The 13,471-nt window shown below is 40.5% G+C and overlaps 1 protein-coding gene across 4 annotated transcripts in view; it reads right to left on the reverse strand.

The window, feature by feature from the left end:
• LRP1 (LDL receptor protein 1) overlaps positions 1–13,471 on the reverse strand; it is a 1,015,507-nt gene that overhangs the window by 339,285 nt on the left and 662,751 nt on the right. For all 4 annotated transcript variants that reach the window (XM_068367027.1, XM_068367026.1, XM_068367028.1 and 1 more), the window contains one exon: positions 9,768–10,022. In XM_068367027.1, coding sequence (XP_068223128.1) covers positions 9,768–10,022 — 255 coding nt within the window. The remainder of the gene's footprint in view (positions 1–9,767; positions 10,023–13,471) is intronic.

Here is a 13,471-nt window from a genome sequence, read left to right on the forward strand (position 1 = left end):
AGCGAGGAAGTACAGTGACAACCCGAAGCTGTCTAGACTGTCTGGGTCGTACAGACAACTCCTTATCGGGTTGCTGAGGTTGCCGCACTGCGTCACAACAAGTCACTTCTGCTGGTTGTTGAACGTCTTCCCAGTGACACACTGACTCCGTAAACAAAAAATCCTCTAACAAGGACTACGCTTGGACTGCATGTCTTGCAACACAGCTCAAGGTCTATGGGAGCAGGTGTGGTAACAGACGGGGTTAGCGACTGAAGTGGAACCATTACCCTCCCTGGAAGCATGCTATGCTTAAATAAAAGTCCATAGGAGGCTAAGCAGCTAAAGGCTCCTCTCCAAATGACAGAGTCCTCAAGGGAAAATCAGAAGGAGGGAGAATAGCACTTTCTCATCTACAGGAACCATATCCGAGAAAAGCTAAGTTCTCTCAGTGAGGGTTTCACTGGTGCAAAAGCAGCAGACTAGAAGGCAACGTTATGAAACTGCTTGACAGTCTAGTGAGTTGGCAACAACCAAAGATGTGTGACTGAGAAGCATGCGGTAAGGTATGCAGAGCATGCTGTATGCAGAGCATGCTGTATGTAGAGCATGCTGTAAGGTAAGCAGAGCATGTTGCATGGCGTGCGGCTTATGCTGCATGGGATGAGGCTCATGCTGCATGGGATGAGGCTCATGCTGCATGGTATGAGACTCATGCTGCATGGGATGAGGCTCAAGCTGCAAGGGATGAGGCTTATGCCGCATGCGTTGAGGAGGATGCCGCATAGTATGAGGCTCCTGCCTCATGGGTTGAGGCGGTTGCCGCATAGCATGAGGCTCCTGCCTCATGGTTTGAGGAGGATGCCGCATAGCATGAGGCTCCTCATAGCATGAGACTCCTGCCTCATGGGTTGAGGAGGATGCCGCATAGCATGAGGCTCCTGCCTCATGGGTTGAGGAGGATGCCGCAAAGCATGAGGCTGCCTCATGGGTAGAGGAGGATGTCGCATAGCATGAGGCTCCTGCCTCATGGGTTGAGGAGGATGCCGCATAGCATGAGGCTCCTGCCTCATGGTTTGAGGAGGATGCCGCATAGCATGAGGCTCCTGTGAGGTTCCTGCCTCAAGAGTTGCGTCTGCCTCAAGGGTTGAGGAGGTAGCTGCGCAGAGAGAGGCTCATGCTGTGAAGAATGCGGTTGCTGCATGCGTTGAGGCGGCTGCCTCATAGCATGAGGTTCCTCAAGAGTTGAGGTTCTTGCCTCAAGAGTGGAGGTGGCTGCCGCAAGAGTTGAGGTTGCTGCCTCAAGGATGGTGGAGGTTGCCGCAACGCAAGAGGTTGCTGCCTCGAGGATGGAGGAGGTTGTCGCAACACATGAAGCTCCTGCCTCAAGGGTAGAGGAGGTTGCTGCACCAGCCGCCCGTTGAGATACTACCACTAGAGAGGTATTGGATCCTTTAACTGGCCAGACAGTAATGCATTGGATCGCTCTCTCTGGTCACGGCTTATTTTTTCTTTGCCTACACTTACACAGAATAGTTTGGCCTATTCTTTACATATTCTCGTCTTTCCTCATACACCTGACAACAATGAGATACTTAACACTTCTTCACCCAAGGGGTTAATTACTGTACTGCAATTTGTTCAGTGTACTTTCCTCTTGGTAAGGGTAGAAGAGACTCTTTAGCTGTGGTAAGCAGCTCTTCTAGGAGAAGGACACTCCAATATTAAACCACTGTTCTCTAGTCTTGGGTAGTGCCATAGCCTCTGTACCATGGTCTTCCACTGTCTTGGGTTGGAGTTCTCTTGCTTGAGGGTACACTCAGGCACACTATTCTATCTTATTTTTTTTTCTTCCTCTTGTTTTTTTGAAATGGTGTGTTGGGCAGCCTTAATAGAAGGGCCATGGATGCCTGGTGGTTTATCAAGAGGTTGTCTTTTCCTTTTTCTGATTCTTTTTCTTCTCAAAACCATCCTTACTGTCCTCCCTTCAGTTGAAGTGGCTATCCTGGAGGGTATTTAGCCTTGCATGGTGTATCGGCTCCTCCATGTTGACCAGTTTTTCCGACTTTTTACTATAGTCTATGGGTATCATCAATCACTTTGTTTATAATTCTGTACGTATTGTTTTTGTTATAATTCTTGTTAATCTAGTTTTTAAGTATGATGTCTCTTTTTTATTTCTATTAATTCTTATGCTGTCTGGAGACATTGAGCGAAATCCGGGACCAGTACGTCCTAGATTTCGTCAATGTCGTCTTCTGTATTGCAATATTCGTGGTCTTCATGCAAATATCCAAGACCTTACAGTTGCGTCCAGACAGTATGATATTCTTTTGTGCTCAGAAACTTTGGTTTCTAATATGAGGCACTCATCTGAGCTCCTTATAACTGGTTTTAAGAAGCCAATAATGTTGAAACGTGATGCCATCCCTAGGGCCAGGGGAATGGCGGTGTATATTAGGACAGAGTACCCTGCTTCTCATAAGTCCTGCTATCAATGTGGATGTCATGAGATTCAGGTAATAAAAGTTTGTGGCAGGCATAACAACTTTTATTTATGTTCGATCTACCGGAATCCAGACATGGATGATTCTATCTTCGATTGTCTTCTTACCATTATGGCTAAGATACAAGAAGATGATAGAAAGGCTTCTTTTGTCTTTGTTGGTGATTTTAATGCTCACCATAGGGAGTGGTTAAGTTCTATCTCTCCTACCGATCGCCATGGCTTAAGAGCTTTAGACTTTGCCTCTGAATCAGGCTGTGAGCAAATCATAAATGAAGCTACTCACAGGTCTGGTAATTGCTTGGACCTTGTATACACTGACTCCCCTGGCGTTATAACTGGTAAGGTTGGTTCTCCAGTCGGGACATCTGATCATGCCTTGATTTCATTATTAGTGAAGACTGAGCAGCCTGTCCCTGATATATCATATTCTTGTAAAATTTATATGAAATCCCAAGCAGACTGGAATGGGATTTTACATGATCTTTTGTGCTTGAATTGGTCACAATTATATAATAGTGTAGATCCTGTTATCCCTTTGAATGAGAATCTAGTCAACATAATTGATAGGCGTATCCCTTCTCGTGTGCTAAGGTACCGAATGAAGGACAAACCGTGGTTCAATGATGATTGTAGACGTGCTTTTTTGGAGAAGCAGGAGGCCTATCAACTTTGGAAGGGTAACAGATCAGATTTGACCTGGAACAACTATACTCAGCTTCGAGCTTTTGCTCAGAGAGTTTATGCCTCAACTGAAAAGGAGTACAATTTAACCATAAAAGAAACACTTTCTGGTACAACTCAGGAACATAAATGGTGGTCTACCCTTAAATCTGCACTCTTTGGTGTAGATGCAACAGTTCCTCCTTTACTTAAACCAGATGGCTCAGTCACTCACTGTCCAAAGGAAAAGGCAACCCTTTTGGCTGATGTTTTTGACAGTAAACAGAGTAATGAAAAACTTGAACTTCCTCATTCCTGTTTTCCTGAGGCTAAACTAACTAGTTTAGCTTTTCGATCTCGTGAGATTAAAGCTCTGTTGATGGACCTTGATGCTTATGGAGGTGTAGACCCAAATGGTATTTTTCCTTTGTTTTTTATAAAGACAGCAGATTTCTTAGCTCCAAAGTTATCTGTTATTTTGCGCAAGTTAGCAAGAAGAGGAGCTTTTAGCACTAGTTGGAGAATTGGTAATGTTACTCCTCTATGTAAATGTGTTTGTGGTAGCTCAAGTCCCACTGATTACCGCCCAATTTCCATAACTCCCATATTATCTAAAGTTTTTGAACGTCTTCTGGCAAAACGTCTTAATAGGTTTGCTGAAGGTAATCATCTACTCCCTAGTTTGCAATTTGGTTTTCGTAAAGGCCTTGGAGCATGTGATGCCCTTCTTACAATCTCCAATGCTGTACAGAAATCCCTTGATTGTGGTCGGGAAGTTCGTATGATTGGCCTTGATTTTAGTGCTGCCTTTGACCGTGTTAATCATGAGGCCCTTGTTTTCAAACTTAAACAGTTGGGAGTGGGTGGGTCGTTTCTTAGCATTATTACTGATTTTTTAAGTAATAGATCTCAAAGAGTTGTTGTTGATGGGCACCATAGTGATTATAGGAATGTGATATCCGGTGTTCCACAGGGTAGTGTTCTTGGCCCATTACTTTTCATACTATATACACATGACATGTGGTTTGGCCTAGAAAACAAGCTTGTTGCATATGCAGATGATGCTACTCTCTTTGCATCAATTCCATCCCCTGAATGTAGATCTAGGGTTGGTGAATCCCTTAATAGAGATTTAGCTAGAATTAGTGCATGGTGCAAATTATGGGGTATGAAGTTGAATCCTAACAAAACTCAAAGTATGATTGTAAGCAGGTCAAGGACGGTGGTTCCTCAACATCCGGATCTCAGTATTGATAATATTTCTTTAGATATGTATGACTCTTTCAAAATTTTAGGTGTGATTCTCGACAGTAAATTTACTTTTGAGAAACATATAAGGTCTGTGTCTTCTTCAATTTCACAAAAAATAGGCTTATTGAGAAAGTCTTTCAAGATTTTCGGTGATCAATCTATTCTGAAGAAGTGTTTTAATTCCTTCATTCTACCTTGTTTTGAGTATTGTTCTCCTGTCTGGTCTTCAGCTGCTGATTCTCATCTTAATTTGTTGGACAGAAACTTACGGTCTATTAAATTTCTTATTCCTGATCTAGATATTAATCTCTGGCACCGTCGTTCAATTAGTTCATTATGTATGTTGCATAAGATTTTTCACAACTCTGACCATCCTTTAAATTCAGATCTCCCTGGACAATTCTATCCTGTTCGTAATACTAGGCAGGCAGTTAATTCTAATAGCCAGGCCTTCTCCATCACGAGGCTCAATACTACGCAGTACTCTAGAAGTTTTATTCCAGCTGTGACCAAGTTGTGGAATGATCTTCCTAATCGGGTGGTTGAATCAGTAGAACTTCAAAAGTTCAAAGTTGGAGCAAATGCTTTTTGTTGACCAGGCGGACATAGTCTTTTTATAGTTTATTTGACATATTTGTATTTGATGTTTTTGATAGTTTATTATATGACATGTCTGTTTTGACGTTGTTTCTTATTTTAGAATGATTTATTGTTAATTTGTTCTCTTCATTTATTTATTTCCTTATTTCCTTTCCTCACTGGGCTATTTTTCCCTGTTGGAGCCCCTGGGCTTGTAGCATCTTGCTTTTCCAACTAGGGTTGTAGCTTGGATAGTAATAATAATAATAATAATAAGGCTCCTGCCTCAAGTGTTGAGGAGGTTGCCGCCTAGCAAGAGGCTCCTGCCTCAAGGAAAGTGGAGGTTGCTGCACAGCGCTGGTATCTGGCAACTCCCAATGCGGCAGCTCACGCGTGGAGGTAGGTTGAGGAACCTCAACATCATACGTCTGGCAGGGTGGACTGCGCAGAGGTGGAGTTGAGGCGGCTGCCTCATGAGCGCTCGCAGGAGGAGGTGTGCTAACCTTCTCTGCCTGAAACTCCTGCATCAACACCGCAAGCTGAGACTGCATTGTCAGCAGCATAGACCACTAGAGTTTAAGAAAGACAACAACAAACGGAGCTACTGTCCGTTGAAACTGAGGGTCTAAAACAGCTGGTGCGGCAACAGACGGAGTCACTGTCTGTTGCGATACCACCTTGCCTCTCTGGGAGGTGTGCAGTTGTCGTACTGCAGCAAGTCCGAACTGACCCAGTGCTAATGGCACCACCTAGGAGTTGGACTTGCGCGGAAGGGACCGACTTGCACTTAAAAGCTGCAAGATTTGGTCCATGGTTTCTGCGAGAAACCTCTTCCGCAGACGAGGAATAAAAGGGCTCTCTCATCTTTGTGTGGGTGGGGTGATCACGTCGGCTACGTGAGTTGGTAACACCCGAAACCACGGAGGGAAACGTCTGTTCGTCGATCAAGGCCTGCTGAACCCATAAGTCCTTCGACATTACTTCTCCCCTGGGCTTGGGAGCTTGTAAGAGGTCCCAGACTAGGCGAACAACTGGCACGAACAGACGAACCCTCGAACGCAACACTGTAACACTTTGCGCTTATCACTTTATCACTTTTGATTTTCTGTTTGCACTTATTTCACTGAACTCGAAACTTTAAGTGGTTTGTACCTGAAACACGCAATTCTATCCTTCATTAAAAGTTAGTAATTGCGAAAACAGTATTACAATGTAACAGAAAAACATAATGAAAGATAAATAATTCAGTGGCTGGAAAAGAGACTAAACACTAGATCAAATAAACTACGTTTAAAATCTCTCACCGCATAAAGCCTGAGAACAAGAATAAAACTCTAGAAACGTTTACCTTCTTCCCCTAAAGAGACTAGGGAGAAGAGCAAAAACGATAACAACGTTACCCGCTTGAACGAAACGTTTATCCTCCTCTCTCTCCCTCCGTCTCTATCTCTCTCTCTCTCTCTCTTGACTTAGCACCTGAGAGAAGAGCCCAATTATATATATCGTTAAAACATATTATTGTTAAAGGAAAAAACTGAAAGATTTCCCAAATAAAAAGTTCCTTTATTAGAATTAAAACCATTTAAGCTAAGAAAGAATGAACAAAACGCTAGAATCGGTTTACTCTTACTGCAACGTGACACCGTGATAGACTCTCTCTCTATCGTAACGATAGAGCGCAAGTTGAACGTTCTGAACGTCAACAACTGCAGAGACAAAACAAAACGTTAGTTCAACTTTGAAAACAGTACAAGACTATCAAAGAAATTCTTTCAAAAACATTAAAATAGAATAATATGTTAACAGGTAAAAACGAAATGACGGGCTCAATGTTAATTAACTTCGGTTCCAGAAAAGACCGCCTACTATTAGGAAAGGTCGAATATAAACAAATATAAAAATTAATTTTAATAAGTTTATAATAAAAGGAAGTTAATCAAAGAGGCCTATAAAAGGCGGAGAGATATAAAATAAATCTATAACTTTGTTAAGCAAAATTAAGAGAGTCTATACTCTCTTCGACACCAACACTTCCGTCTAAGGGAAGGGTCGGCCATTTAAAAGTGAAAGAGAGTTCATACTCTCTTCGTACCAAAATTAAATCAAAAATTAAATCAAATTAATTCCAAAAACTTGCTAAGCTAATGATATAGCTTCCTGAATAGCGAAGGCTAAACTCTAGAGCAAATACATCACCAAATCGTGAGCAATAACTCCAGAATCAACAGCGTATCCATGTAGGTCTAGCCGGAGGCACGACAGAGGAAAAATTGAGGTGGTGTTGACAAGAAGTACTGGAGTACCTGACCACAGATGGCGCTGTGGTGTTCACCCCCACCTGTATAGCGATCGCTGGCGTATCCCGACCGTAGATTTCTGTCGGCAACAGAGTTGACAGCTACATGATTATCGGGTAAGATTAATATTGAAAAATCAAGTAGTCAATGAAATATTTCACTATAAAGTAAAATTATCTACTGATGAGAGAGAGAGAGAGAGAGAGAGAGAGAGAGAGAGAGAGAGAGAGAGAGAGAGAGAGAGAGAGAGAGAGAGAGAGAGAGAAAATAGGCAGTAGATTTCCAACATCCAATAATTTGTGTACTGAATATTTCTTTATACTGCACTTAGAAGAAAAGAAAACATTATTTATTACTTGTTACCTACACTCACGCATATAGATATTCACACATATGAATATATATTCCCTTCCTCTAAAATAGGTGATAAATATCTAGTTCTTGGAAACAATTGTGATACGATATAAATGAATAGCTTTTATGACACATGACAAATCTCCTTTTGCTTGTGAAGAGGGGTAGGAAAGACTTTGTGTTGTGAACTGCATCATTCTTAATTCCGCATTTCAGTATGGTGGACCTCGTAGTTGCGTCTGAGGCTGTTGTAAGGGATGGCTGGGTGGACGTAGTTCCTTTTGTACTTCAAACTGGTTTGGTACATTGGCAAAGGAGAGCTGACATTCTTAATCCCTACTGTAAATGCAGCAATCCCCTTTGCCAATGCAGCCATCCAGATGAGTGCCTGTGCCAATGCTTTTGGTGTCATGCCTCACCCGACCCCTTAACCTCCTTGCCACTGGCAGAGTAAAATACACTAAACTTTTCAGCCTCAAATTATACTACCCTCACTGTCATTTTACACTTTCTTTCTTCAAAATCTTTCGACCATTCTCCTTGCACGAAATATCTAACATCTTTTGTCTATCCACTCCTCTTATAAGACTACATTATGATAAAAGAATAAAAGATGTAATACCAAGACCTACACTTTAATTTTTTCACCCTTTCACTAGGAGGCAACGGATACGCTTTATAAAAGATTTGTCACCATCGGATATACATGCTCTATAATAACCTGCATTTCCATGTTTACTTGTGTTACTGCTAATTACAGAATAAATTTTTCAAAAGTTTGCTTTATTTTCTATTGAATTTCACTCTAAACAACCAAAATATTTTTCCCATTCATTGTGATAATTTTTCAGAAATTTGTTTACATAATTTTCTCTAAATAATGGTAAACCACCGTTATTCTATGTGTAAACTAACTTTATATTCATTTAAGTGACTATGTGCTTCCGTATTAATTCCATGATACATAGCCGTCGAAAGATATAAAACTTCTTGTCAGTAATAATGGACTTTTCGTTATACAGAAATGTAATGAAAATATACATTTGTTTCCTTTGAAGTAGTATTCTATAATGCATAATTCATAAGGTATACGATAAAGAAAAAACTAATAACAAAAGAAACATATTTCTGCTCGATCGATTGATCAAAAGAGAGAGAGAGAGAGAGAGAGAGAGAGAGAGAGAGAGAGAGAGAGAGAGAGAGAGAGAGAGAGAGACTTGATATAAATTTAGTTCATCAGACATAAGGTTTGTTTGTTACTATGAAGTGGATAATCCCTCCTTTGCACAACTAAGCAGCAATTGCTAACAAATCCAAGAGAAGACATCTTTAAATTATTAAAATAAATAAAAAAAACCTGTAAAATTGGACAACACATCTACACTGACCCAAGTTGACACAAAGACTGAAGAAACAATAAAAAAAGGCTATGCATGCTGTTGTTATTAGGAGCTGGTAGGTCTCAACTTCTCTAGATGCATTAGTATAGTATATTGGGAGGAAAGTAAACAAGAATTTTTTTCCATTCTAAGGGGCAATGTCAACATACCAAGCTTCCAAAGACAAAAGCATTATAATATATCAGGGGAGGTTCATAAAAAAATAAATCAAACCACTCCATTAAACAACAATGACTTAGAAGCACAGATTCCTGGAGGCTGCTGACATCCAGACATCATGAAATAATTAAACCAATGGCAAACATAAAGTAGAAAAAATAGTGTAAGCTGAAACCAATAAAAAAGAAAAAAAAATGCTGACAGATGATGAAATGGAGCTAAACTGAATGTAAAACAACAAGATGAACTTGAGTGCAAGTACTGTAGGTGAGTAGGGCAACTATTGATTGTTTCCTCACTGAAAATAATGGCCTATTTAGATATTATACACAACAGAAAACACACCTAATAACAATGGCATTATAAATATAGTTAATAATCAGTCTCTCTAAACTTGAGTTGAAGTTCGTTCTCTCCGATACGAAAAACAAAATACTGTACAAGTTGTAAAATAGTAAATACGTACCTTGAATTGACAGAATAAAATCACACTCATTGCACTGACAATACAAAGTACAGTATGTAATTTACAACATATTTGAGGAAAGTACTAATGATTGAAAAAATACTGTAACTTACTTGAATTAGCTCTGCATTTGTGGCCTTCCTGTTCGGAAATATATCCTTCAGCACAAGCACATTTATATGAACCAACAGTGTTGTAACAGATATGTGGGCATGGATAGTCTTCACATTCATTAATGTCATCACATAACTTAGAATCTGTTGGGTTGACCTTAAAACCATCAGTGCATAGACACTCATAGCCAATATCCTTATCTACACAGGTGTGTGCACAAAGCCTGGTAGAACTTTCCAAGCATTCATTAACATCTGCAAAAAAAAATACAGTATAAAAATAAAGAATAAAACAATTTTGCTCCAAAACATTTAGCTTTTCACAGTGGGGCACTTTCCACTGTTCCAGTTCCCGTTCCTGAATATTGTATCACCATAATATGAACTACTGTACTGTAATTTTGTGGACAACAAGCAATGCAGAAATTCAAAACCTATCAAGTTTTTATCTATCTATCTAGCTATCTATTTATATACAGATATACATATATATATATATATATATATATATATATATATATATATATATATATATACATATATATATATATATATATATATATATATATATATATATATATATATATATAACAGATTTTGAGCGAAGCGAAAAATCTACTTTTGGGTGAGATAGCCACGTCATCCTGATGGAAGGTTCCTATAAGTAGCTTTCTAAGGTATATTTGCTACAGTGATATACCCAGAGAATTTACCTTTAGGTCTCCAGAATTCTAACTCCTGGCGCGAATGTCCTTAAAATTTCACTTAAGGATATCGCATAAATCAGGGGACGTATATCATGATACGTATATCATGATACGACACATAGTAATCTTCACCCTGAATAGCGTTTTCGCTTTGAGGAGGAAAGTGGCAAAAATTGAAGGGGAGCCGTTATCAAGGTACCCTTCCTCCCGTACTACTATTGAGCATCCAGATGGCGCTGCATGCAAGATGGCGCATTATTCCTTGTAGCGTTGAGCATGGTGCTACAGATATAGTAATTTCGGGAGGGATCCTGCCAAGGCCTTTTCTGTAGAAAAGGAGGGCGGGTCCATCAGGACGACATGGCTATCTCACCCAAAAATAGATTTTTCGCTTCGCTCAAAATCTGTTTTTTGGGCTCAAGCCAATGTCCTCCTGATGGAAGCTTAGCAGAGAATTACGAGAAAGTACTGTATCTGTGGATTTTTAAAGTGCCTTGACCTTGGGACAATTTTTTCCTATGGTCATCCAGACCATTAAGACATATGACGTTACCGTTATACGTCATTATTGCTAAACATAAACCATGTTAGTGCTTCCTGCCCCCCCGCAGGGAAGAGTCATACTAGACATGGGAAAGGAGTCTCAAGGTTTGCATATAATGTATAAACAAACATAGCATCAACTACATACAGGTCTCACTGTTTGTATAACGTACTGGAACAAACATTACTAGATAATGTTTGCATCACATATAAAAACAAGGGTATTAGCTATACATATTGTTCATAAGTAAATATATGCAGTTTTATTAAGGGTAAGAAAACTCTGATATATTTTATTAAAAATCAATTGTAGGGCGAAATAAGACGCAAATACATATTAATAATATTTATTGGCAATAAATGACCAACATAAGGTAACAGGTATAACATAAATGTTAATATATGTAATAAGAAACATAATAATCAATCATGACACGGAAATTTGTTGTTTTCACCTGAAAGGGAAAACTTTATTAATGCCACCATTAATTTGAAAATTCTATAAATTTTCTAATATGAATTTCTGTGATGTTGAATGTCTATTCACACTGTGTAAGTACACACGGCACAAGTGGTATCTATATGTTTCTTCACCTCAAATAATTAGAACAGTCCATAGTGTCACCATGGTGACACACTTCAAAAGTATTGCACTGAGAGGTGTCAACACATTCACCCGTATAATTGATGGTCCCAATCAATTCACTGTTCATCGCAGCACTAGATGACAGATTTTAGTACACTACCTGCCTCCAACACGTAACGCTTGAGTTAATGCACTTGCTTCACATAATGCTTGTAGAACACTCTGGATGACTTCCATCCAGTGTATGAGCGAAGACGCTCAAAATCCATATACTGAAAAAAGTTCAATGATGAAGCGATTTTCCTTGGATCATGACCTGCGGGTGTACTGTCAGGATCCGCTCTGCGAATAAAATAGGTGATTTTTGCCCTAAGTTGTTTTAGGGATAGATTTGATCCTGAAGTTTCTCCTTTAAAGAGCTGTCCTCCCCTGAAGTCTGAAGTTCTTCGAAGATAGACCTTTAGACACTCCGCTGGACACAGCGAGACATCTTCCTTCAGAGGGCAGATTCTCCAGGGACCCCATCTCTTGGTGGGTAGCTCGTTCTTAGAGAAAAATGTTGGATCAAGAAAAAGATTGTTCTCCCACTTCTGTGAACTGAATATGGCCCTCATCTCTGGATAGGGCCACTATTTCACTAACTCTGGCCCCGAGGCTATAGCAAACAGGAAAATGACTTTTTGAGTCAAGTCTTTCAGAGAGCAATCCTCATTGTTCAATGTTGAAGCATAGTGTAGGACCTTGTCCAAGGACCATGAAATGGGCTTCGGAGGGGCTGCAGGCCTAAGTCTAGCACATGCCTTAAGGATCTTGTTAAAGATTTCGTTTGACAAGTCTACTTGCAAGGCGTATAGTAGAGGTCTAGTCAGAGCTGACTTACACGTAGTTATCATGTTGGCTGCCAGACCTTGTTTTGAAGGTGGATAAAGAAGGACAGACAGAAGTCCATCGAGATTTCTTTTGGTCCTTTTGCTCTGACGAAAGCAACCCACTTTTTCCAAGATGATTCATATTGTCTTCTGGTTGACTTAGACTTATATTCTTCTAAGAAGTCTATACTGCCTTTCGAGATCCCAAATCTTTTCTCTACTGCTAAGGAGAGAAAATCATGAGATGAAGGTTTTGGGTTCTCTGTGATGAAGCGAAGACAGTCGACTTCTGGACCTGTTTAGACAGTGCTGGGTCCGGCAGAGGGACCAGCCTCAGCTTCAGTTCCAATACCAGAGGGAACCAGTAGCTCTTTGGCCACTTGGGAGCCACTAGAGCTGCCGTTCCCCGAAAGGATCTCAGCTTGTTGAGGACCTTCATTAAGAGATTGGTCGGAGGGAACAGGTAGATCCGATTCCATCTGTTCCAGTCGAGGGACATGGCGTCCGTCGCTTTCGCTAGAGGGTCCTCGTATGGGGCCACATAACAAGGTAGCTTCTTGTTGTCGCGAAGAGGTCGATCTGCAGTTCCGGGACTTGACGTAAGATGAAGGAGAATGAGTCTGCATCTAGGGATCATTCTGACTCTATCGGCGTGAGCCTGGATAGAGCGTCCGCCATCACATTGCGGAACCCTTGAAGGTGAACTGCTGACAGATGCCATCTCTTCTTTTCCGCTAGGCGGAAGATGGACAAAATCACTTGATTGATTTTGGGCGATCTCGAGCCTTGACGATTCAGACATCTCATTATCACATCGCTCTCTAGGATCATTCTTATATGGTCTGATTTGCGAGGGGAGAGTTTCTTCAGCGTCAGAAAGACTGCCATGGCCTCCAAAATGTTGATGTGGAAGGTCTTGAATAGAGAAGACCAAGTCCCTTGGACTTTCCGTTGATGGGAGTGACCTCCCCATCCTTCCTTCGAGGCAACTGTATGGAT

Source organism: Palaemon carinicauda, chromosome 44, assembly GCF_036898095.1.
Source record: "Palaemon carinicauda isolate YSFRI2023 chromosome 44, ASM3689809v2, whole genome shotgun sequence".
In the NCBI taxonomy this organism is placed as follows: Eukaryota; Metazoa; Arthropoda; class Malacostraca; order Decapoda; family Palaemonidae; genus Palaemon; species Palaemon carinicauda.